The 27,240-nt window shown below is 37.9% G+C and overlaps 1 protein-coding gene across 1 annotated transcript; it reads left to right on the top strand.

Moving 5' to 3' along the window:
- Window positions 1-1,782: 1,782 nt before the first annotated feature.
- LOC112790216 (GRAS family protein RAD1-like) lies at window positions 1,783-3,739 on the top strand. The gene has a single exon (XM_025832550.3). The coding sequence runs from the start codon at window positions 1,913-1,915 to the stop codon at window positions 3,512-3,514; it is 1,602 nt and encodes a 533-aa protein (XP_025688335.1). The 5' UTR covers window positions 1,783-1,912; the 3' UTR covers window positions 3,515-3,739.
- The last annotated feature ends 23,501 nt before the right edge of the window (window positions 3,740-27,240 follow it).

Here is a 27,240-nt window from a genome sequence, read left to right as displayed (position 1 = left end):
TCTAAAACTAACTATAACAGACTCTTAATTAATCAAAAGACTATGGTTGTACATTAGAATTGTGTGGACTGTTACTTCAATACGTTTAACTTCATAAATTTTTATATACATATATATTCTATGCATTGTTATAGTTAAAATACAAGGTTCAAATCTTTCAAACTCTTTTAGAATTATATTTTTAACCTATACGGCTGCTCACTTGGAATTCAATTTATACCTCTTTAAATCCTTCAATGGTGACTTGGAATTGATTGGCGGTTTGGTTTTTGTTATTAGCACCCGGCAGCTTCAAAGGTTGTAAATTTGTATTGACAACAAGCTACAAACTATATAGAGTTGATGAGATATGACACATTGACACCGTTCTCGATAATATATTCACCTCTCTGGTTGTCGGTATTATTTTCATGACAGTATGGATTTTTATATAATCATTTTTACTTGAAACTATAAAAATTAGGGCACTACTTTAAAAAAATATATTATTAGTCTAGTAGCACTTTAATAGTACCATACAATTCTTAAAAACATGCATAGAAAACACTGAATACGATTCTCTACTGTTGTTCAATTCTATCATAGCTGTTATAAAAAAGATTTTCTCACCAATTTTTATGTACACATTATTGTATACCTTTTTTTTATATCTTTTTCCGCTTCTTATCAATCATTTTTCACACCAAAAATGGAAAAATATTTGAAAAAAAAATACTAAAAACAATATGTATATATTCTTCTTTTGTAATTTTATGTTAGCTAGAAAAAAAACATAACATTTCTAATAAATTCCTTTCTCCAACCATCAGAAGAAAAGAAATTAATTGACGTAAAATATTTCATAAATATGCAAATCATGATGACTTAATTAATTTAGCATTTAGATGAATTTTCAGTTAGATGGAAGCAGGTTTAAAATTTATTCAAATCAAAATCAAAATATTTTATGAATATCTTTGAAAAAATATAACAAAAAATTCTTTAAATAAATATATATATATAAGAGAAATATCAAAATTTATTATTTTTAATAATTTAATTATTTTAGTCTAATAATTTAATAATATATTTTATTTCATATTTTAAATATTAATAATTAATTGCAGACAAAAATAATAAATTCTACTCATATACCTCTAACATTTATATGCATGTAATTAGTGATACAAATGGTATACTTTTAACTTTCTTCTTCTCTAGAAGAGAGGAGGAGAAAAGAATCTTTCCCTCCTGTTGTCATCCGACAGCACCAATAACGCACCATAACCGTCCCTCCCAGAAAGTTTCTCATCCATCATCACTACTATGTTCTCCGCAACCTCCTTCTCTTCCTCCATACCCACCCCCATGCTCTCTCTTCCATGGCCATAACATCCCATGTCCTCTTCCTCCGCCGTAGCTTCATATTCTTTGAGCGTTGAAGTTACTAATATTTTCTCCTAAATCTTGGATGATATTATAAACCGCTCCTGATGCACTGCCTCGATCAATCGATTTGCTGTATATTATCCGATTCTCCAATAGGACAAGCAGAATGGAACAAAAATCGAAACCATAATTCTAATTACCGAAATATATAACCAATTAAACATAACCGCCGAATACAAAGTCCCAAAAACTTGGAAACCTTTTAATTTGATGCCTTCTTATTCGTATTGATCTATGTAGGATGTCAACAAGACAAGCATATACAATAGTATGCTAATAATAATAAGAGCTACGATTCCTTATTATCATATTCTTTTTTCATTTACCTATGCTAAACATAGATTATCACGCCAAACAATGAAATGACCTCATCATCACACATGTCACCAATCTATAAATACAGACATCAATTGCAATATGGTTCTTTCAAAATCTTTAGAAAAACAAAAAGAAAGATAATTAAAAGCGTTCTTGATTGTGAGACATGTCTTCTAATTATCCAAATAGTTGCGGCTTCAAACGCGAGTTCAACAGCGATGAAATAAGCCCTATAATGGTGCAGGATCCTTCTTGCATAATCTTCTATTCCTGTCCCAACCTATCCGACTTGGATGATACTACTACTCCTTTCTATACAGTAAAAGACCGTTTTAGCCCCGAAGAGAAAAGAATCTTGGAGAATACTTTCATCCACTGGAGCCACACTATAAGCTCTTCTTTGGATGAAATTTCACAAACCAAAAGGCTGAGAAGAACCACAAGCATCCCAATTTCTCTAGAAAATCTCTCAATAAACCCGATTTATGGCTCGAATTATAATAAAAATAGCATCCAAACGCACATCAGAGATCACATAAAAAGTTGTTCGCAGATGTACCGCGCTGCCGAGGCAGTTGAAGAGGCAGCACAAGACATGATTAATTCGGAAGGCGGCGGAGAAGATGGCTGCGATGGAATGAGGCTTGTTCAACTGCTAATCTCTTGCGCCGAGGCCGTTGCGTGTCGTGACAAATCGCACGCTTCGATACTTCTATCAGAACTCAAGTCTAGCGCCTTGGTTTTCGGCACCGCCTTCCAGCGAGTAGCGTCCTGCTACGTGCAGGGCTTGTCCGAGCGATTGTCTTTGATTCAGCCGTGTTTTGGTCCGGTGGCGGTGGCGCAACCAATGATGAACATAATGGACGCCGCTTCGGAGAAGATGGAAGAAGCGTTCAGGCTGGTGTATGAAATCTGTCCACATATTCGATTCGGACATTTCGTGGCAAATTCCGCGATAGTGGAAGCCTTTGAGGGTGAGAGTCTTGTCCATGTGGTAGACCTCGGCATGAGCCTAGGCCTATCACATGGTCACCAATGGAGGGGCCTGATCCAATCCTTGGCCAACCGCTCCGGGGCCTGTGTTCGCAGGCTCCGGATCACCGCGGTTGGTCTCTGTATTGGCAGATTCCGGATCATTGGTGATGAACTCTCTGTTTACGCGAATAGCATGGGAATCAACTTTGAATTCTCCGTTGTGCAGAAGAATCTAGAGAATCTAAAACCTGAAGATGTCATAAAAGAAGATAATGAGGTTCTTGTGGTGAATAGTATCCTTCAGTTGCATTGTGTTGTTAAAGAAAGCCGTGGCGCTTTGAACTCTGTGCTTCAGATGATTCACGGGCTTTCGCCAAAGGTATTGGTTATGGTTGAGCAGGATTCGAGTCACAATGGACCGTTTTTTCTTGGAAGGTTTATGGAATCTTTGCATTACTACTCTGCAATATTTGATTCGCTTGATGCAATGTTGCCCAAGTATGATACGAAGAGAGCGAAGATGGAGCAGTTTTACTTTGCTGAGGAGATAAAGAACATTGTGAGCTGTGAGGGGCCGCTTCGGATGGAGCGGCACGAGAGGGTGGACCAGTGGCGGAGGAGGATGAGCCGGGCGGGGTTCCAGGGTTCGCCGATTAAGATGGTGGCGCAGGCAAAGCAGTGGCTTGTGAAGAACAAGGTTTGTGATGGATATACTGTTGTGGAAGAGAAAGGGTGCTTGGTTCTTGGTTGGAAATCAAAGCCTATTGTTGCAGCTTCTTGTTGGAAGTGTTGAATACAAGAATCTCCATTCTCCCTTGCAGTATGATATATGTTTGATTGGAATAAGCAAATGACAATAAATAATGGCTATTCGTCAGAATTAAGCTATGTTATGTCGTGTTCTCTGCTTGAATAATGTGTGTTTGGAATACCCAAAATAATATCTCGGAGTGAGAATGAATCCTATCAGTGTTTTCCGTGTTTGTCAGTTCAGAATCGAAATAAAGAGGATAATATACTTTTGTTGTTTGGTGTGCATTTAAATATGGGGAGGAACTTATCATGTATATTCCAACAATTTTTTAATAAGAAAGCCGAGAGAACCAACTCTTATATCAGCTAATTTTAAATAATTTTATTTAATATATATTAATTTTAAATTATTTTTTAAAATCAAAATATGATTAATGGATTTTTAATATTTTAAATAAAATAAATATAATATTTACCGTAATAAATAATTTTACGAATATTTAGCGAAATAAATATCCTTACTATTTCTCGTTTACAGTGCAAACGAGATGAATTTCCATGTGTCTCGTTTACACTGTAAACAAGATATGATAAGTCAAGCGGACATTTGTATATCTCTTTTATACTGTAAACGAGATGACATTCATCTCGTTTACAGTGTAAACGATATATATATATATATATATATATATATATATATATATATATGTGTGTGTGTGTGTGTGTGTGTGTGTGTATGTGTCACAAATATACAGCTTGTATAAAAGGATGTGTAACTCTTGGTATTCTTCACATACATTTTTCTTCTTCTGTTTCTTATTTCTCTCAAAAACATAGCTGAATGGCCGGTAACAATTCATTCATAGTCGTGATTCTTCATCCCAATTGTCGCATGAGAAATGGCGACAACGAGGTGACATTCGAGTGTGAGGATCCGATATTGTTTTGCACTCAACATGTGGAGACCTTGTCGGATTTGAAGAGTTTGATATTGAGCAAGCTCGGTGGGACACAAGCGAGGGAAATCGGAAGGGTGGCGTATAGGTTGCTGGCACCCGTGGAAAATGGAGTCTTCCGGTTTCGACTATTCCGACTTCACGGAGACGAGCATGTGCGACTGAGGTGGGTCACGGTGGTAGTGGGTCGTCCGTCCACGAAACCTACTTGCAGGACGACCGACCTCTCGCACCACCTCCCGTTCATGTCGTGATTCCGGAGCATGAGACAGAGGAGGGTGAGGAGAAGTCAGACGATGATTACGTAGCAGACAGTGAGGACAGTGAGTCCTCCGATGGTGGCAATGAAGATGAGTTTATGCCGAAGACACCTGCGGGTGCTGTGTAGCGCCATGTCCTGCCTCAACCTCATCCAATTCTGGCGCTATCGACTGTGCCAAGTCATTGTCACAGTCTACATCTGGACGCAATGCATGAGAGGATCCCAATATCTGACAGTTGTGGAGTGGATTACAATCTGGATGGTGGTTTGGAGTTTCGGGTCGGACACAAGTTCAGAAGCTGAGAGGCGGTGCTTCAAGGTGTGATGAACTACATTATTCGAAGGAGTGTTGAGTACCACGTGATCGAGTCCGACTGCTTAAAGTACCATGTGCAGTGCTATCAAGCCGATACTGGGTGTCAATGGAGCCTCTGTGTCGCCTTTCGTCAGAATCTCGGATTCTGGTAAGTTCAAGTTTAATTGTGATTTTGAGTAGTTTTGTCTTATACGTTATTTCGGCTAGACATGCCTTGTAAGAATAAATCTTATTCTGTGGTGATTAGGGATGTTTAGAAGTTTGGTGGACCACACAGTTGTCTGGCACCCACCATGTCTCAAGAACATCGTCAGTTAGATAGCAGTCTCATCTGTAGAGTCATATTGCCCATGATTCAGTCCAACCCGTCTGTCAGTATCCCAGTCTTGCAAGGTGCGGTGTAGGCAAGCTATCACTTTAAACCCTCATACAGAAAGGTGTGGATGGCAAAGCAGAAGGCCATTGTACGAATCTACAGTGATTGGGAAGAGTCGTACAACAAGGTGCCGAAGCTGTTTCAGACACTGCAGAGCTGCTTTCCCGGGACAATATGTGACCTATGGGTCAAACCGTACTTCAGGCACTCCTTTAGATTGAGCGGCCACCATACATCCTCACCTCGACCAGTAGTAGTCAGGTACCTGTCAACGAAAATGGTGTGTTAGAAATTTCCTTAACTCATAAGAAGTTAAATCTTATAACGCAAGATAGAAAAAAAACATCAACCTCACCTATCAAGATTTACCGGAGTGTTCGGTACCTGCTGCTCTCCATTGAACTGCCATTTCACCTTATCAACGTGGTGAAAACGGACAATATTGAAGCATAATAGGGGGATGGCTAACAACCATGTCCCCCACTCCTCCTCATCACGAAACCAGGGCGGACACAAAGCCTGCAGGGTGGGGTCATCGTAGACTCTCCAGGAAAACTAAAGATAAAAAGTTTTCAGTATAACAAGCAGGCTAAAGAATACGATAAATATCTAGTTATACAAAATAAAAAAACATGCGTATTCTATAAAAAAAAGTATATTTCTCACCTCGCAGCCAGCGGATACTGGTAGACCCCTCTGTCTGGTGGACACCACTAGGGAAATCTTTGGTAGATCCATGACATGAACAATGGAGTGCAGCCAGCAATATCCGTGACGCCCCGCTGAGCCGCCAAAGATAGGGACTCATACATCCACGCCAGCACAGCCGAGCCACAAGAGAACGCTCTACACTCTGCAAAGTCCCAGAGCAGCGGTAGCCAACGAAAGTGGACCAGATTGTTAGACTTGTCGGTCATCAGATACCCTCCGATCAGTAACATGATATAACACTTGGCGTACTGTCGGAGGGTCTCAGGATCCTCTGTCTGGGGCATCTGTCAGACACGGTCTCGTAGCCACACAAGCTTTAGGGTGAACGACTCCTTCTGCTGTGCCTGCTGTGCTGCCACGGGAGGCCTCACGCCGAGGAGCTGCTCCACCAACGCCCACGTCTCCGTTTGGTACCACCTACCAAAGTCACGAAGGCACCCCCTAACTGGGTTTCCGCGTGCACGTAAGCCAAGGTGGTACGCCACGTTCCTATAGGGTGATAGTGACCTCACCCCACTGGAGATTGAATGTGTGCATCTCTGGATGCCATCGCTCCACCAGTGCCAAAATCAGGGAGTTGTCAAAGGTAAAATCCCTGCGGGGCACGGTGTTGCCGAATTTGGCCTCAGCCGGATACGGGACAATGGCGTTCGGTGGGGATAAGGTATGACTCACTCGCCGGGGCAACAGGAGGCGAGGCCTCTGATATAAAGACAAATAAAAATAAAATTTAAATTATACAAAATAAATTATAACTTATAAATTCTTTGTTTCACATTTTAAAATGTTAATTATTCTTTTCGTAATATTTATCTATCAAACGTCTTACGAATAATTATTTCTATTACTACTTTTATTACAAGTTAACCAATACAATACAACAAAATAAAGTCTAACATGTCTAATAAATAAAAATATCGAAGTTTATTAACGTATACAATGTCTTACTATTATAATTTTATTAAAATTATAAATACGAACAACATACCATAGCAACAAGAGCGTTCCAAACTCATGATATTTATGTCATACCCGTCTAGTCCAGGCAGATAGAGTTCTAAATAAAACCTAGAGACCTAACTCCTAACCCATATACCAATGCTCCAAATCTTCATGAATACCCTAACAATGGCAACATCATTAAATTTAACAACCATAATGAAACTAACCTCAAATTCGGTCGCGCCCGGCGTAATGTGTCGTCTCGTTCAGCCTGTTAACGTCCTCATCATTCCCCACTAGGCGCGCCATCAACGCTTGGGTCAAATGTATAGTCAGAAAGGGTTAAAAGGGGGGGAGAAAGAGGTTGACAGAGTCAAAATGGAGACCGAAAGTCGGCTGTGAACGACTTCCATATATAGCCGCGTACGAGACATATCTCGTTTACAGTGTAAACGAAATGGCAATAAATGTATCTCGTTTACAGTGTAAACGAGATATACATGTGTCATGCAGACGTGTCATATCTCGTTTACACTGTAAACAAGATATGAAAGGGGAATTTCAATAAGTAATTTTTCAAAAAATTATTTATTTCGATAAATATTATATTTATTTTATTTATTAAAATAAAAAACCCTATGATTAATCGATATTATGTTTTTGAATAATAAGGATTTAGTAAATTAATCGCTTTTTAAATATAGTGTCGTCAACTTTTTCTTTCATAGTGTCGACCATTTTCTTCGTGTAGACCACCACTTTGCTGCCACTGCAGTGTGCCACCATTTCTGTCGCATCGCTATTTTCGTGGTGTGCCGTCATTTCGCCGCTGGTGCAGGGACAAGAAACCTCCAATTGTAATGAAAGAAGCATCCCTTCTCAAAAAAAAAAAAGAAACATCTAATCTCAAATAAAAGGAACATTCTATCTCGTATGAAGTCGTCTACTAAGTTTCTAAACCCAAAACAGAGATGAAACATCCAGTAGATCGAAGAAACAACATCCACTAATCTTTGGAGGATGGGACATGACTCGATGGCATAACGGAAGAGGAGGAGGAGGCAAGACACGATAGAGAAGGAAAAAGAGACGCAGCATCACGGCAGAGACGGTTGAGATGTGACATGACGAAAGAGACAGACTGTGCAGCGCAACGACATGGTGGCGACAGAATTAAAAGTTGTGCAGCACAGCGGAAGAAGAGTATGACTCGGCGTGACTTCTCGACCATGGTGGACGGTGCCCACGTAGCAGAAGCAACATGACACAATGAACTCATTCACGGCAGCATTGGAGGAGACAACAGTGGCACAAACGTGGTCTATGACAAAGATTGATGGCGCGGGTGACGGCATGCAGAGTTAAAAAGTGACACGATTGCATGTTTTCTTTTGAAACTAGAGTTAGGAGGAATATTAATGGAGCGAGTTTTTTTTTCTGTAGTTTCGGGTCCAATCCAATAAAAATTGGCAGAAGTTGGTGGACTCTTTGTTAGTTAACTTGCGAAAATGTTTTTTAATTGATTGACTTCTTATATTTTTAAAATGACAAGAAGCATTCTTCTGAGATATACTTAACAATGACTAGTGATGATGTGCTAGTGAATTTAGACTTTAGAGTAACAAAGTATACATTATTTTGTGTTTTTTTTTTTACATTTTTAAGTATTTAAAGTCACATACAAAAAAAATATTTGTTTTTTACTTTAAAAAATATAAAAAAGTACAAAAGATTATACTAATTTTATTTTTAGTAAAATATATTTTATAATTTTTATACTGTAGTTTTTATCTATTTTAACTTATATTATTTTTATCACTAATTTAGATTAACATCTTAAATATATATTAATGTAAGTGTGTAGATAATATGCCCTTTTTTATTTTTCTTTTGATGTGTTTCGCAAAAATGCGACGCTATGAATATTTTTGTTCTTTGTTCCTTGACCACTCGTATGCTATTTGAACCTATAGCCTAGTCTTCAATCATATCAATTAAAGGTACTCACGCCACTTGTCGCTTCTCTTATAGTTGTATAGAATTATTAATTAATAAACCATATTTTCTAACTAGTGACTACGAAATAATACAATTTTATTTTTTTGTGTTATTATCTCACATAGATAAGTGGCTTATCCATTTTTAAAATTCGTTCTCTCTTATTTTTTTTTTATGAAATTGATAGTGACTCAGAGAGAAAAAATTATTGTTGTTAGTGTTTAATTAATAAAAATTAGAAAGAGATGTTGATATCTCTTTATTAGAAAGAGATCTAAAAAAGTGACATTCAATTTAACAGTATAATGTTAATGAACATAATAAAATTTGTAAAGCATATATAATTGTTGGGCCATACCAACCAACAAATATTAGCTACCAACTTTTAGTAATAACAATCATCGTTGATGATTTCATTTCTCTTGGTTTAAGAAATTTTTAAATTGGTTAGAATATTCACGGAAAAAAAATGCTGCATATTGTTTGTCTTGCTAATTGTTTGGAAAATATTATGGTGCCTGCAATGATGAAAAAATGCATTTTCAGAATTAGAATTAAGTAATTAAAAAAAAGTAAATAATGAGGGTAAATTGTGTATTTGTATGTCACGAGAATTATATTTCTAATTCTCTCCATAATTTATGTGTGAAATCTTGTGATGATTTAATAGCTCAATCTAACCACATAGGCAAACTTTTTTATAGGCATAGTGATGAGACTATTGCATATAATTGTTTAAAGTTTAAAACATCTATTGATACTATTCGAAGGCTTGTATTTTAAACATGTGCATTTAGAGGCTACGATGAAAGTCCTGAGTCATTGAATAGTAAAAATTTTATTGAGTTAATTAAACTTTTAGCTTCCTGTAATCAGAATGTTAATAACGTTGTCCTTGAAAATTGATAAACCACAATTTGATGGTTTATTTTGTATTGAAATTTGTGGATTTTATCAACTTATCCTATATTTATTTATTAAAATAGCATGATTTTGTGAATTCCTTCTAAATTGTGCTTAAGATTAAAAACATACTTTTTACGCCTTAATTTATTAAATTTAATTCACTTTAATCCATATGCTTTGATGTATTTGTTGAAGTGATTTCAGGTTTAGAAGGCAAGGATGGATTAAAGAAGTGAAAAAAAAAAACATACAAAGTAGAGAATTTATGAAGAAATGAAGTTTGAAGCATTTTCAAAGTCATGCATACGCATGCCTCATGCGTACACACGTTTTGGAAATTCGCAAATTTATGTGCACACATGCCTCATGCGTACGCATGACTGTCAGCACGTGACTTCACTTAAGTGAAAACGTGGATTGCGATTTCAGGACTTTCGTGGGCCCAATCCAACTCATTCTGAAGTATTTTAAGTCAAACTCAAGGAGAATCAAGGGAGGAGCAATTAGGATAGTTTTAGATTATATTTTAGGTTAGATTTCTAGCAAGAGAAACTCTTTCTTCTCTCTAGAATTTAGGATTTTAGATTTAGTCTTCTCCTCAAATTTAGATTTTGATCTTGTTTTAATTGATTTTTCTTAGCATTTTCTTATTCTAGCATCTTAATTCTTGTAGTTTTACTTGTTACTCTTTTTATTTTGTCACTTTTATGTTTATGAACTCTTGTTAATTTTGATTTCTTTTAATACAATTTGATATTTTAAATTTCTTTGATGCTTGGTTGAATTATTATTATTATTGTTTTCTTGCAATTAGTAGTCATAGATTTTATTATTCATGCAATTTACCATGTTTTTCCTTTTATGAATGATAAATGTTTGATAAAATGCCTCTTTTAGTTTTAGTGTAGTTTTTCACACTATTGCCTTGGGATTGAGGACTTCGGTGATCTTGAGTCATTGATGTCCAATATTGATTGATGATTTAGGGTTGTTAGTTGATTTTGTTTCTAACGCTAGTCTTTCACTACGCTAACTAGTGAGTTGGTTAGGATTTGTAGATTAAGATCAATTATGCCTATTTGACTTTTCTCAATGTATAGAGGTTGATTAAGTGGGATTAACTCTTCATAATTGCCATGTTTGTGATCAATGACTAGGATAGGAAACCTCGACTCTCAACCCTTGCCAAAACCTTTTTAGTATTTGAATTTCCTTTCCTTTACTAGTTGATTGTCATTTACTTTCTTGCTATTTAATTTTGTATCAATTGCTATCTCACCCCCGGTTTCTCATAACTAATGATACGCACACCTCACAACAATTCTTTTGAGAGACGATCCGGGACTTAGAACTCCCAGTTTTTATTGGTTTGTATTATGACAAACAAATTAAAATTTGATTGAGAGTTAACTGTTGGTCTAGACTATGCTTGCAATGAAATTCTATTGAGAAATTCTAGACTGACATTAATCCTTTCATCAAGTTTTTAGCACCGTAATCGGGGAGTTGCTTTTTGGTTGTTTGCTTGTTTTTGTTAATAGTTTGAATTGTATTTTTCTTGACTCTTGGTATCTTTTGTTTTTATTTTCTATCTTTTCTATAAATTCTCATCCTTTTGGCTTGGAGTTCGGTTGTAACTATGTTGTAAGGAATAGTAACTTCAATCCCGGTTCGCGTTATGGAACAAAAAATAAATTAAGGGAGGAACCGCATGCATATCATTAGGGTTTAGTGGGGAATCTTAATTTGTGTGATACATTCATTGAGTCCGATTGGACTCCAATGGCAGTAAATGCTACTGTTATTACACTCTACCACACAGAGCTTTACACCTAGGATGTAAAACAGAGGTGGCGAGACGCTACGACCTCTAAAAATAAAAAATTATATATATATATATATATATATATATATATATTATTCACCCTACCTCCTCATACCTAAATCATCACTTCATAAACTTTCTTCATCTCTAAGTTACCATCTATTCCTAGCTTCATCTCATTACTAGGCTTACTAACAACATCTAAGGTCAAAGGAATGAAAATAGAGCTTTAGTGGATCCAAAATTAAGTTTTAAAATACAAAACTCATTTGCTGAAAACAGGGGTCACGCGTAGGCGTAGGCGTACATTTTGGCCCATTTCACGTACACAGCCCCCTGTATGCGCATGCATACGTGTCAAACAGAAACGATGGTCATGTAATACACAGAAATCCTAAGTCACGCGTACGCATGTGGATCTACGTTTTATCAAAAATTTTGGCTAAGTCTGAAAACCTGCAGAATTTCAAGTTTGAATCCCAAACTTCCAACGCACATAACTTTTTCATTTTAAATAATTTTTCTTCCGTTCTTTGAATGGCGTAACTTCACGGACCCAATTTTTATATAAAACACATTTGAAACAATTTGAGGGTCCGGAAGCTGAGTTATGACTCGCCGAAGTTCGGCCAAATATCAATTTTACATAAAAACCTTCAAACCTCAATTTTCAGTAAAACCAAGCTCAAAATAAACTTCTATACCAACATTCAACTCAGCAGTACATCAAAGCACACCAACATCGCACTAAATTGTTCACATCACACCACCTTCAATCATACTTTGTTGTTACACAATTTCAACCTAATTTTCTCATTTTACATCAACAACATTAACATATATCCCCTTACTCAATATATATCTTCATATCTCCGTATCATTCACCACCAACTCACCAATTAACATACTATTACCAATATAAACAACAATCATCCAACACATATTCAATTCACATCATAATCATCATCAAGGGTGCTAAGCATTGAACATTTTCATGCATTCCAACCTATCCTATGGTCATCTGGCCTAAGTTTTCACAGAAAATTAAATATTAAATACGCGAAATCTAAACCATACCTTGGCCGGTTCTTTCCTAAGCTCAAAACCACCAAGAATTCAAGCTCAAGGATTCCCAATCAACTCCAATGATTCTAGCCACCAAAGGTTTATTCCAAGAGCTCCATTTCACCAATTCAAACTCCAATTTAACATAATTTCAATCTAATTCATACAATTCACTAAATTAGCACAAGGGTATACAAAATTAGACAAACCACAAGGTTTTAGATTTTTCTTACCTTACCCATTGATGATTGGAGTATAATCCAACATTTATCCAATGTTAGATTGCACCTAAACCACCAAAATCATCAAAATCACTCAAAACTCAACTAATTTCGTGGAGAAAGGGGGCACAGAAAATTGAGCACGAATTGGAGATAAACATACCACTTTGTTTAAATAAAATTGAAGAGGACTCTGAGAGGAACGCGTGGCCGCAAACGGCTCGTCAATCGAATCTCCAGATTGAAAGATATAAGCAATTGAAGATGGAGGTGATTAGGTTTTTCCTTCTGCTCTTCTCAGATCACCATAACCCTTCCCCCCTTATTTGCCAATTCCAGCATGTTTCCCTTTGCGAGAAGGGACAAGAGCTGAAGCTCTTTTCATTTAATGGGTGTTGGACTGTTGGGTTGGGCCTTGGGTCCAATATAGGTCCGGTTCGTCCGGTTCGAGTTGTTTGGCCCAATCTTGGGCCAAATTTTTTGAAATTAGTGTCAAAATTCTTATCTTAATTAGCTCTATCCTATTTTATTATAAAATTTATATTTCTAATTTATTTTATTAAAAATTAATTTATTGGTTAATTACTCGCTAATTTTGCGGGGTTTACATCCTACCCACCTAATTAAGAATTTTGCCCTCAAAATTCATATTTAGTTACCTGAAAAGAGGTGTGGGTAGTCCTTCTGCATATTCGATTTGAACTATTTGGTGTGTTCTCCGATTCTAGTTCCATCCCCTGCATCCTCTGCTAACGTAACTCCTTCTCCACGTAGCTACTTGGCAATGGTATCATATTATAAATTTCAACTGAGGTTACTTGAAGTATTAGATCATCTCTTAGTTTCACCGGTTCAGGTTCTAATATGTAATTGGCGTCAGAAGTGTACTCCTGAAACTAAGACGTGAAATACGTCGTACCAGTTCGAAAGATGTGGGGTTAGAGTTACCCGATACGCCATTGTCCCAATTTTCTTCAGAATCTAAAATAGTCCATTCTTGCCAATAACTCAGGTCCTAAAACACTTCGACTTCAACCTCTTAGTCTTGATTTACTCATCGATTCTAACTTGTTGAAGTAACCTTCACGAATATAGGACTTCCTCCTTCAAATTTGAAAAGTTCTCTATTCAGGTCCGCATAACTTTTCTATCGGCTCTTCATAGTGAGAATTTTTAACTCGAATTTGCATAGCTCTTCTCCGTTGTCTTGGCTATCAAATTCAAGAATAAAAACATCTGATGCTCCAATTTTCGATCAACATAGAGGCTTTTAGCGCACCGTGAAGCCTCACCTTCATTCTGATGTATAGTTTCGTCAACATCTCTAGTAAATAGTTTGCTTCGATGGATGGAATGGACTTGGTCCCTTAATCCACAATTACCTAATAGCATCACTTTTTGTCATAGAGCTCGGCAATCCATTACGAAATCAATAGCTACCCTTCCTCACTTCCAGTGTAGAACCTTCAATGGTTACAGCATTCCGAATGGCCTCTGGTGGTCACTCTTTACTTTCTCATGTGTCAAACATGCAGTCACATGCATCGCCACTTCGTTTTTCATTTTTGGCCGCTCAAAAATATCTTCTTCGATTCGTGGTACATTTTTGTAAATTTAGGGTAAATTCAAAAATCCTCTCTTGTTAGCTTCGGATAATAGTTTCTTGTCTCAACTTCCAATTTTGATACAAAATTCTCTCTTAGTATCTTCTTGATTCAACAGGCTTCAATACCCTTAGTAGCTCCTTAAGTTCTCGACCTTACGATCTATTGTAATTTGTAATTGGTTCAATCTAACACCTCGATCCACTTTCTTAACATCCAACTTAAAACCTTAACTTACTTAACAGTTCTTTCTCTTTGGTCATACAAGCAATACTCGGAGCCTTCTTGCTCCGGCGTCCTTCACCACTTCACAACAATGTTATACTCGCGTACATCCTAAACCCCTTTGATAATGCATCGCAATGATTCCGAGTAGTTAATTAAGTTCGGGTATCATGACTACTGGCACTGGAGTTATTCCTCCTCTCGAGATTCAAAATCTTTCTTTGCCTTCAGGCATCCATACAAATGGTGAATTCTAACGCGTTAACTTACTCATAGGCATTACAGTTGGTAAGAATTTAAAGCTCCAAAACTGCTCTTGATGGCACACACTTACATATGTCACCTTCCGCGTACCAAAATTCTTGCTCTAAGGAATCAACGTCTCAATGGTTACAACTAGGATTCATACGCGACACTAATGTAGGATCGAGTTAATCTTCAAAAAGACATTAAGCTCAAAAGACGAATGAACAATACGAACGACAATCATGAAAAATCAGAAAAAAATCTTGTATATGGTCAAACAGAGTTGTACCGGAATAATGGAATGCACAAGAAGAAGAACTAAGGTGTATCTCAAGAAAGGAGTTCAAATCAAGGACCTTTGGTAGAAAGAACAAAGTGTATAGAGTCAAAGAAGTCTCAGCTGATTTTGAAGAATATGATTTGCGAATAAGAGTAACTCTACTCACAGCGAGCTCCTAAGATTCAGGATTTACGTGATTATACCAAGAGAAGCTCAAGCTCATCGCGGAAGAATCAAGATTCATGTGCGTATAGAGTAAAACTAGAAAGATGATCAAATCATTTAAGAAGAACTCTGGATAGAGTTTTGGTGCACGAAATTGTGTATGCCAATATTAATGGACTATTTAACACAGCTTCGTACCACTAACCAGCAAGTGCACTGGGTCGTCCAAGTAATACCTTACGTGAGTAAGGGTCGATCCCACGGAGATTATTGGTTTGAAGCAAGCTATGTTTATTTTATTATTCTTAGTCAGGATATTAATTAAAATTATCAGTTGGAATTATTAGAAAAATAAAAGAGTGTGAAATAGTTACTTGTTGTGCAGTAATGGAGAATATGTTGGGGTTTTTGGAGATGCTTTGTCCTCTGAATCCCTGCAACATAATGCTTACTCACTTTCATAAATGCAAGGCTCCTTCCATGGCAAGCTGTATGTAGGGAATCACCATTGTCAGTGGCTACTTCCCATCCTCTCAGTGAAAATGGTCCAGATGCTCTGTCACAGCACGGCTAATCAGCTGTTGCTTCTCGATCATGTTGGAATAGGATCCATTGATCCTTTTGCGTTTGTCATCACGCCCAGCAATCGCGAGTTTAAAGCTCGTCACAGCCATTCAATCCTTGAATCCTACTCGGAATACCACAGACAAGGTTTAGACTTTCCGGATCCTCAAGAGTGGCCGCCATCAGTTCTAGCTTATACCACGAAGATTCTGATTAAGGAAGCTAAGAGATACTCATTCAATCTGATGTAGAACGGAGGTGTTTGTCAGGCACACGTTCATGGATTAAGGAAGGTGATGAGTGTCACGGATCATCACCTTCTCTATAATTAAGCGCAAATGAATATCTTAGATAGGAACACGCATGTTTGAAAGGAGAAACAGAAACAATTGCATTAATTCATCGAGACGCTGCAGAGCTCCTCACCCCCAACAATGGAGTTTAGAGACTCATGCCGTCAAAGTGTATAAAATTCAGATCTGAAAATGTCATGAGATCCAAATTAAGTCTCTAAAAGTTGTTTAAATAGTAAACTAATAACCTAGGTTTACAGAAAATGAGTAAACAATGATAGATAGTGCAGAAATCCACTTCTGGGGCCCACTTGGTGTGTGCTAGGGCTGAGACTTAAGCTTCTCACGTGCCTGGGCTGTTCTGGGCATTCAACGCCAGGTTGTAACCTGTTTCTGGCGTTGAACTCCAACTTGTAACTTATTTCTGGCGCTGGACGCTAGACTGCAACATGGAACTGGCGTTGAACGCCAGTTTACGTCGTCTATCTTCGCACAAAGTATGGACTATTATATATTGCTGGAAAGCCCTGGATGTCTACTTTCCAACCCAATTGAGAACGCGTCAATTGGACTCTTGTAGCTCCAAAAATCTATTTCGAGTGCAGGGAGGTCAGGATCCAACAGCATCAGCAGTCCTTTTTCAGCCTAACTCAGATTTTTGCTCAGCTCCCTCAATTTTAGCCAGAAAATACCTGAAATCACAGGAAAACACACAAACTCATAGTAAAGGCCAGAAATATGATTTTTGCCTAAAAACTAATAATATTCTACTAAAAACTAATTAAAACATACTAAAATCTACATGAAATTTCCCCCAAAAAGCGTATAAAATATCCGCTCATCACAACACCAAACTTAAACTGTTGCTTGTCCTCAAGCAACTAGATAAATAAAATAGGATGAAAAGAAATTAAGAAGTAATAATATCTCAGAGTTTTTAATGGAGCTCAGATTCTTATTAGATGAGCGGGGCTTGTAGCTTTTTGTTTCTGAACAGTTTTGACATCTCCCTTTATCCTTTGAAATTCAGAATGATTGGCATCCATAGGAACTCAAAATTCAGATAGTATTATTGATTTTCCTAGTGTAGTATGTTGATTCTTAAACACAGTTACTTTATGAGTCTTGGCCGTGGCCCTAAGCACTTTGTTTTCCAGTATTACCACCGGATACATAAATGCCACAGACACATGACTGGGTGAACCTTTTAAGATTGCGACTCAGCTTTGCTAGAGTCCCCAGTTAGAGGTGTCCAGAGCTCTTAAGCACACTCTTTTTGCTTTGGATCACGACTTTAACCACTCAATCTCAAGTTTTTCACTTGGACCTGCATGCCACAAGCACATAGTTAGGGACAGCTTGATTTAGCCGCTTAGGCCTGGAACTACTTCCTTGGGCCCTCCTATCCACTGATGCTCAAAGCCTTGGATCCTTTTCACCCTTGCCTTTTGGTTTTAAGGGCTATTGGCTTTTGTTCCTTTTCTTGATCCAATGATTCCTTGTAAATTTTTTTTCACTGCTTTTTCTTGCTTCAAGAATCAAATTCATGATTTTTCAGATCATCAATAATATTTTTCGTGTTCCTCATTCTTTCAGGAGCCAACATTCGTAAAATTCAGGATAAAATATGAACTATTCATGCATTCATTCAGAGAACAAAAAGTATTGCCACCACATATAATTAATTATAATTTTTATTATTAAGAACTCGAAAAATATAAATTACTTCTTTATTCTAAAAATCTACTATTTTATTCATGTCTGGTGATGATGAGAAAAATAAATTATCACTTAATTGGAAATAAAACCAGGATAGATATGCTAATTACTACTACTACTACTGTATAACGTCTAAGGTAAATTTCTAAAATAACACTATCACAGAGTTAAAGCTAAAATTAGAACTCAACAACCTGTGTTTTGGGAAGTGGATGTTCCTTTGATCTATGGGGTGCTTGGTCCTTCAAGGATTAATTTCTGGCGCTTCAGCTCCCTTAAATCACGCCCTTGCTCTTCTTGTTCCTTAAGCAATTTGCAAAGCATGCTACTTTGATTGTTCTGTTCTTCCTTTATTTGGTTCATAGCTTCTTGCAATTTGGAAATAGATGCTTCAAGATGTTCCCAATATTCGAATTGAGGAAGTTCTGGGAGGACTTCTTGTGCTCTCCTCTTGATTGGATCATCCTGCAGCTGTTGTCTTTCTATTGATATTTTAGTGATTGGCCTCTCAACTGAAATATACTATGTTATTCTCATTTTCACTCTGGCATCTCTGCAGAGCATAGAAATTAAGCTTGGATAGGCCAATCTGGCATCCTTGGAATTCTTGTTTGCTATTTTGTATAGTTCACACGAGATCAGTTGATGGACTTCTACTTCTTTTCCCAACATGATGCAGTGAATCATCACTGCTCTTTTAACAGTAACTTCAGAACGGTTGCTGGTGGGCAATATGGAACGCCCAATGAAATCCAGCCAGCCTCTGGCAGCTGGTTTGAGATCTTCTCTTTTGAGTTGATTTGGGATGCCAGTTGTGCTGGTGGTCCACCTGGCTTCAGGGATGCATATATCCTCTAGAATCTTGTCCAGGCCTTTGTTTACCCTCATCATTCTCCTATTAAAGGAGTCTGGGTCATCCTTCAGTTGAGGAAGCTTAAAGATCTCCCTGATTTTGTCAGGATGGGTGTGAACAATCTTTCCTCTGACTAAGGTCCGATGATCATAGAGGGCAGCTCCAATTATTCTTTGCCTGTCTGTCTGCCATAGATTTGCATAGAACTCCTGAACCATATTCCTTCCCACTTTCATTTTAGGATTAGCTAGGATTTCCCAGTTCCTGTTTTGAATTTGTTCTTGGATCTCTGGATATTCATCTTCTTTCAGATCGAACTTGACTTCCGGGATCACTGATCTTAGAATCATTATTTTGTAGTAATGGTCTGAATGTTCTTTAGTTAAGAACTTCCCTTGATTCCAAAGTGGTTTTGCAATATTCTCTTTCTTACCTCTTGGGTTGGGTTGTTTTCCTTTAGGGGCCATGATCAAAGTGAGTATGTTTTTGTGATCACGGATGAGAACACCAAACTTAGAGGTTTGCTTGTCCTCAAGCAACAGAAAATAGATAAGAGGGATAGAAGGAGAGCAGGTGTGGAATGGTGGATGATGAGAGGGGCGCCGAAAGTGGATTTAAAGGGAGGGGGTGGGTTTGCGAAAATAAGAAAAGATATAAGATAAAAGATATGATTTATAAAAGATAAATATGACAAGAAAATGATATAATTTAAAAAGATATGAATGATATTTAAAAATAAATTTGAAATTTATAATTTGAAAAAGATTTTAAAAGATAATTAAGTTTGAAAAGAAATTGGAAAAAGAGTTGGATTGGATTGGAAAAAGGTGTATGTTTATGTATGAAGCTATATTATTTTTTTGAAAAAGGGATTTTAGAAATTAGGGTTCTTAGAAAACTATTTTGATTTGAAGGATGACATTTTGAAACATGTTTATGCAAGAAATCATGATTTGAAACATAAAAAATTAGAAAATTTGTAAAGAAAAACGAATTTTACCTCCTCCCCACCATCCTGGCGTTAAACGCCCAACTGCTGCATGTTTTGGGCGTTTAACGCCCAGTTGATGCTTCTCCTGGGCATTCAATGCCCAGCTGTTGCTTCTTTCTGGCGTTGAACGCCAGGAAGTCCTTTGTCACTGGGCATTTTTCTGAACGCCCAGGATGCTGTCAATCTGGCGTTAAACGCCCAGAAGGTGCTTCTTTCTGGCGTTCAACGCCCAGAAGATTCTCCTTTCTGGCGTTTAACGCCCAGATGGCTACCCTTACTGGCGTTGAACGCCCAGTGGGTGCTTCTTTTGGGCGTTCAACACCCAAAACATTTCTTACTGGCTTTTTCACGCCAATGAGCTTCCAAATTCCCCTGTAACTCTGTGAATTCAATCAATTGCTTTTTTTACCTTGAAGATACTTTGACATATACCTGTAAAAATCAATTAAAAATAAACAAATAAAATTAAATTTTGTGAATGGCTGGGTTACCTCCCAGCAAGCGCTTCTTTAATGTCGTTAGCTGGACTATTACTGAGCTTTAATTAAGTCTCAGTTTTGAGCATTCTTGCTCAAAATTGCTTTCAAGATAATGTTTAACTCTCTGTCCATTAACAATGAACTTTTTGTTAGAGTCATTATCCTGAAGCTCTACATATCCATATGGTGATACACTTGTAATTACATATGGACCTCTCCACCGTGATTTTAATTTCCCGGGGAATAATTTGAGCCTAGAATTAAATAGTAGAACTTTCTGCCCCGGCTCAAAGACTCTGGATGACAATTTCTGATCATGCCATCTTTTTGCTTTCTCTTTGTAAATTTTTGCATTCTCGAAAGCATTGAGTCTAAATTCCTCTAGCTCATTTAACTGAAGCAATCGTTTTTCTCCAGCTAACTTGGCATCAAGGTTCAGGAATCTGGTTGCCCAGTAGGTCTTATGTTCCAGTTCCACTGGAAAGTGACATGCCTTTTCATACACAAGTTGGTATGGAGAGGTCCCTATAGGGGTCTTGAATGCTGTTCTGTATGCCCACAGAGCATCATCTAAGCTTCTTGCCCAATCCTTTATACGGTTAATTACAGTCCGTTCCAGGATTCTTTTAAGTTCTCTGTTAGAGACTTCAGCTTGCCCATTTGTCTGTGGATGATATGGAGTGGCTACCCTGTGGCTAACTCCATAACGAACCAAAGCAGAGTAAAGCTGCTTATTGCAGAAATGAGTGCCCCCATCACTGGTTAATACTCTAGGGGTACCAAATCTGCTGAAGATGTGTTTCTGGAGGAATTTTAACACTGTTTTAGTATCATTAGTAGGTGTTGCAATAGCTTCCACCCATTTGGATACATAATCCACTGCCACCAGAATATAAGTGTTTGAGTATGATGGTGGGAAAGGTCCCATGAAGTCAATACCCCATACATCAAACAACTCAATCTCCAAGATCCCTTGTTGAGGCATGGCATAACTGTGAGGCAGATTACCAGATCTTTGGCAACTGTCACAATTAAGTACAAACACTCGGGAATCTTTATAGAGAGTAGGCCAGTAGAAGCCACATTGGAGAACTCTTGTGGCTGTTCGCTCACTTCCAAAATGTCCTCCATACTGGGATCCATGGCAATGCCATAGAATCTTCTGTGCTTCTTCTTTAGGCACACATCTACGGATTACTCCGTCTGCACATCTCTTAAAGAGATACGGTTCATCCCAAAGATAATACTTTGCATCCGTGATCAGCTTCTTTCATTGCTGCCTACTGTATTCTTTGGGTATGAATCTCACTGCCTTGTAGTTTGCAATGTCTGTAAACCATGGCACTTCCTGGATGGCAAAGAGTTGCTCATCCGAAAAGTTTTCAGAGATCTCAGTAAGAGAGAGGGACGCCCCTTCTACTGGTTCTATTCGGGACAGGTGGTCTGCTACCTGATTCTCTGTCCTTTTCTGTCTCTTATTTCTATATCAAACTCTTACAGAAGCAACACCCATCTTATAAGTCTGGGTTTTGAATCCTGCTTTGTGAGTAGATATTTAAGAGCAGCATGATCAGTGTACACAATCACTTTTGATCCTACTAAATAGGATCTGAATTTGTCAATGGCGTAAACCACTGCAAGCAGCTCTTTTTTTGTAGTTGTGTAATTCTTCTGTGCGTCATTTAAAACACGACTGGCATAGTAAATGACGTGCAGAAGCTTGTCATGCCTCTATCCCAACACTGCACCAATGGCATGGTCACTGGCATCACACATTAGTTCAAATGGCAATGTCCAGTTTGGTGCAGAGATGATTGGTGCTGTGACCAATTTAGCTTTCAGAGTCTCAAATGCCTGCAGACACTCTTTATTAAAGATAAATGGCGTGTCAGCAGCTAGCAGGTTGCTCAGAGGTTTGGCGATTTTTGAAAAATCCTTTATAAACCTCCTATAGAATCCTGCATGCCCCAGAAAGCTTCTGATTGCCTTAACATTGGCAGGTGGTGGTAATTTTTCAATTACCTCTACCTTAGCTTGATCAACCTCTATTCCCTTGTTCAAAATTTTGTGCCCAAGGACAATTCCTTCAGTCACCATAAAGTGACACTTCTCCCAGTTTAAAACCAGGTTAGTCTCTTGGCATCTCTTTAGAACAAGTGCTAGATGGTCAAGACAGGAGCTGAATGAGTCTCCAAATACTGAAAAGTCATCCATGAAAACTTCCAGAAATTTTTCCACCATATAAGAGAAAATTGAGAGCATGCACCTCTGAAAGGTTGCAGGTGCATTGCACAGGCCAAATGGCATCTTTCTGTATGCAAATACTCCAGATGGACATGTGAATGCCGTTTTCTCTTGATCCTGGGGATCTACTGCAATTTGATTATAACCTGAATATCCATCCAGGAAGCAGTAGTATTCATGACCTGCTAGTCTTTCTAGCATCTGATCTATGAATGGTAAAGGAAAATGATCCTTTCTGGTGGCTGTATTGAGCCTTCTATAATGAATACACATACGCCACCCTGTAACTGTTCTTGTAGGAACCAGTTCATTTTTTTCATTATGAACCACTGTCATGCCTCCCTTGTTAGGGACGACTTGGACAGGGCTTACCCAGGAACTGTCAGAAATAGGATAAATAATCCCAGCCTCTAGTAATTTAGTGACCTCCTTCTGCACCACTTCCTTCATGGCTGGATTTAGCCGCCTTTGTGGTTGGACCACTGGCTTGGCGTCACCCTCCAATAGGATCTTGTGCATGCATCTGGCTGGGCTAATGCCCTTAAGATCACTGATGGACCACCCAAGAGCTGTCTTGTGTGTCCTTAGCACTTGAATTAGTGCTTCCTCTTCCTGTGGCTCTAAGGTAGAGCTTATGATTACAGGAAAGGTCTCACCTTCTCCCAGAAATGCATATTTCAGGGATGGTGGTAATGGTTTGAGCTCGGGTTTGGGAGGTTTCTCCTCTTCCTAAGGGATTTTCAGAGGTTCTATTATCCTCTCTGATTCCTCCAAATCAGGCTGAACATCTTTAAAGATGTCCTCTAGCTCTGATTCGAGGCTCTCAACCATATTGACCTCTCTTACCAGAGAGTCAATGATATCAACACTCATGCAGTCATTTGGGGTGTCTGGATGTTGCATAGCTTTGACAACATTCAACTTGAACTCCTCCTCATTGACTCTCAGGGTTACTTCCCCTTTTTGGACGTCAATGAGGGTTCGGCCAGTTGCTAGGAAAGGTCTTCCTAGAATGAGAGTTGCACTCTTGTGCTCCTCCATTTCCAGCACCACAAAGTCAGTAGGAAAGGCAAATGGCCCAACCTTGACAATCATGTCTTTAATCACGCCCGATGGGTATTTAATGGAGCCATCAGCAAGTTGAAGACATATCCGAGTTGGTTTGATTTCTTCAGTTAAACCAAGCTTTGTGATAATAGATGCAGGTATTAGGTTGATACTTGCCCCAAGGTCACATAGAGCTTGCTTGGTGCAAGAACCCTCTAATGTGCATGGTATCATAAAGCTTCCGGGATCCTTAAGCTTCTCAGGTAAGCTTTCTAGGATAACTGCACTGCATTCTTCAGTGAGGTAAACTTTTTCAGTTTCCCTCCAACCCTTCTTATGACTTAAGATCTCTTTCATGAACTTGGCATAAGAGGGTATTTGCTCAAGTGCTTCTGCAAACGGAATCTTTATTTCAAGAGTCCTGAGATAGTCTGCAAAGCGGGCAAATTGTTTATCCTGTTCCGCTTGGCGGAGTTTTTGAGGATAAGGCATTTTGGCTTTGTATTCCTCAATCTTAGTTGCTGCAGGTTTATTACCTGTAGAAGTGGGTTGGGAAGCCTTTTTAGAAGGGTTGTTATCAGCACTTGTATGTGACTGATCCCCCACTGGCGTTTGAATGCCAGGGGTGGAAGCTAGAGTGGCGTTGGACGCCAACTCCTTATCTATTACTGGCGTCTGAACGCCAGAACTGTGCTTCCCTTGGGCGTTCAACGCCGGATTCATGCTTGTTTCTGGCGTTGAACGCCAGGAATGAGCATGGTCTGGGCATTCAGCGCCAGCCTTATTCCTCTCTGGGCTCTGATTGTCCTCAGAGGGATTTTGAGTAGCCGTTTGTTCATTTCTTGGCTTCCTGCTGCTTTGAAGTGAGGTATTTAATATTTTCCCACTTTGCTTGGCATTCTTCTGTTATTTGTTTTGACAGTTGCTTTTCTATTTGCTTTAACTGTACTTCCATATTCCTGTTAGCCATTCTTGTTTCCTGTAGTATTTCCTTGAATTCGGCTAGCTGCTGAGTTAGAAAGTCTAATTGCTGATTGAATTCATTAGCCTGATCTACAGGACTGAGTTCAGCAGTTACTGTTTTAGCTTCTTCTTTCATGGAAGATTCACTGCTTAGGTACAGATGCTGATTTCTGGCAACTGTATCAATAAGCTCTTGAGCTTCTTCAATTATTTTTCTCATATGTATAGATCCACCAGCTGAGTGATCTAGAGAAATCTGAGCTTTTTCTGTAAGCCCATAGTAGAAGATGTCTAATTGCACCCACTCTGAAAACATCTCAGAGGGGCATTTTCTTAGCATCTCCCTGTATCTCTCCCAGGCATCATAAAGGGATTCATTATCTCCTTGTTTGAAGCCTTGGATGCTTAGCCTTAGCTGTGTCATCCGTTTTAGAGGAAAGTAGTGATTCAGGAATTTTTCTGATAGCTGTTTCCATGTCTTTATACTGTTCTTAGGTTGGTTATTTAACCACCTCTTAGCTTGGTCTTTTACAGCAAATGGAAACAGTAGTAATCTGTAGATATCCTGATCTACTTCCTTATCATGCACTGTGTCAGCAATTTGTAAAAATTGTGCCAGAAACTCTGTAGGTTCTTCATGTGCAAGACCGGAATACTGGCAGCTTTGCTGCACCATGATAATGAGCTGAGGATTCAACTCAAAGCTACTAACTCCAATGGAGGGTATACAGATACTACTCCCATATGAAGCAGTAGTGGGGTTAGCATATGACCCTAGAGTCCTCCTGGACTGTGCATTTCCACTTAGTTCCATGATGGAGCAAGGGAGATGATATAGATGTTGATATTGTCTGTTTTATTTAATTTATTATATAAAGAAAATTGATTTTTGAAATAGAATAAAATAAAATAAAAAAATCAAAATAAAAAATAAATAAAGAAAGAAAGAAAATTAAAAATTTGAAAACTTTTATGAAGATTTTCGAAAATTTGAGGAGAGAGAAAGTGGTTAGGATATTTTTGAAATATATATATATATATATTTAAATTTTGAATTTTATGATGAAAGAGAAAAACACATAAAAGACACAAGACTTAAAATTTTTTAGATCTAATGCTCCTTATTTTCGAAAATTTTGGAGGGAAAACACCAAGGAACACCAAACTTAAAAATTTTAAAATCAAAACACAAGAAAGACTCAAGAACACCTTGGAGATTCACAAGAACACCAAGAACAAAAGAAAGAACACCAAACTTAAAATTTTTAGAAAACCAAGATAAATTTTCGAAAATTAAAGAAAGATCAACAAGAAAACACCAAACTTAAAGTTTGGCACAAGATTAAATCAAGAAAAATTATTTTTGAAGAAAAGATTTTAAAAAGAAGATACCCAATTGCCAAGAACATAAGCCAACGCTATAACCAACTGAGCTAAAAATGTAACGTATTTTAAAGATGTATTATTTTTATAGATAAGAATAAATTTTTTTGAAAACTAATGTTTTGAAAAAGCACAAGAAAAACAAGAAAAGACACAGAACAAGACAAACCAAAGATCAAACAAGAAAAATTGACAAGAACAAATTGAAGATCAAGGAAGAACAAGAACATGGAATTCGAAAAATTAAAAGACAAGGAAAAACATGCAATTGACACCAAACTTAGAACAAGAAACTAAACTCACAAAAATTAGAAATTGATAAAGAAAAATAATATATTTTTGAAAAGTTTTTGAAAAGGGAATAAAGGACTCAGAATTTAATGACTATATAACAACAAAAATAAATTATTCCTAATCTAAGAAACAAAATATACCTTTAGTTGTTCAAACTCGAATAATCCCCGGCAACGGCGCCAAAAACTTGGTGCACGAAATTGTGTATGCCAATATTAATGGACTATTTAACACAGCTTCGTACCACTAACCAGCAAGTGCATTGGGTCGTCCAAGTAATACCTTACGTGAGTAAGGGTCGATCCCACGGAGATTATTGGTTTGAAGCAAGCTATGTTTATTTTATTATTCTTAGTCAGGATATTAATTAAAATTATCAGTTGGAATTATTAGAAAAATAAAAGAGTGTGAAATAGTTACTTATTGTGCAGTAATGGAGAATATGTTGGGATTTTTGGAGATGCCTTGTCCTCTGAATCCCTGCAACATAATGCTTACTCACTTTCATAAATGCAAGGCTCCTTCCATGGCAAGCTGTATGTAGGGAATCACCATTGTCAGTAGCTACTTCCCATCCTCTCAGTGAAAATGGTCCAGATGCTCTGTCACAGCACGGCTAATCAGCTGTTGGTTCTCGATCATGTTGGAATAGGATCTATTGATCCTTTTGCGTTTGTCATCACGCCCAGCAATCGCGAGTTTAAAGCTCGTCACAGCCATTCAATCCTTGAATCCTACTCGGAATACCACAGACAAGGTTTAGACTTTCTGGATCCTCAAGAGTGGCTGCCATCAGTTCTAGCTTATACCACGAAGATTCTGATTAAGGAAGCTAAGA

The sequence above is a fragment of the Arachis hypogaea genome, chromosome 1 (assembly GCF_003086295.3).
Source record: "Arachis hypogaea cultivar Tifrunner chromosome 1, arahy.Tifrunner.gnm2.J5K5, whole genome shotgun sequence".
Classification (NCBI taxonomy): Eukaryota; Viridiplantae; Streptophyta; class Magnoliopsida; order Fabales; family Fabaceae; genus Arachis; species Arachis hypogaea.
This window is presented reverse-complemented; position numbering and strand designations above follow the sequence as displayed.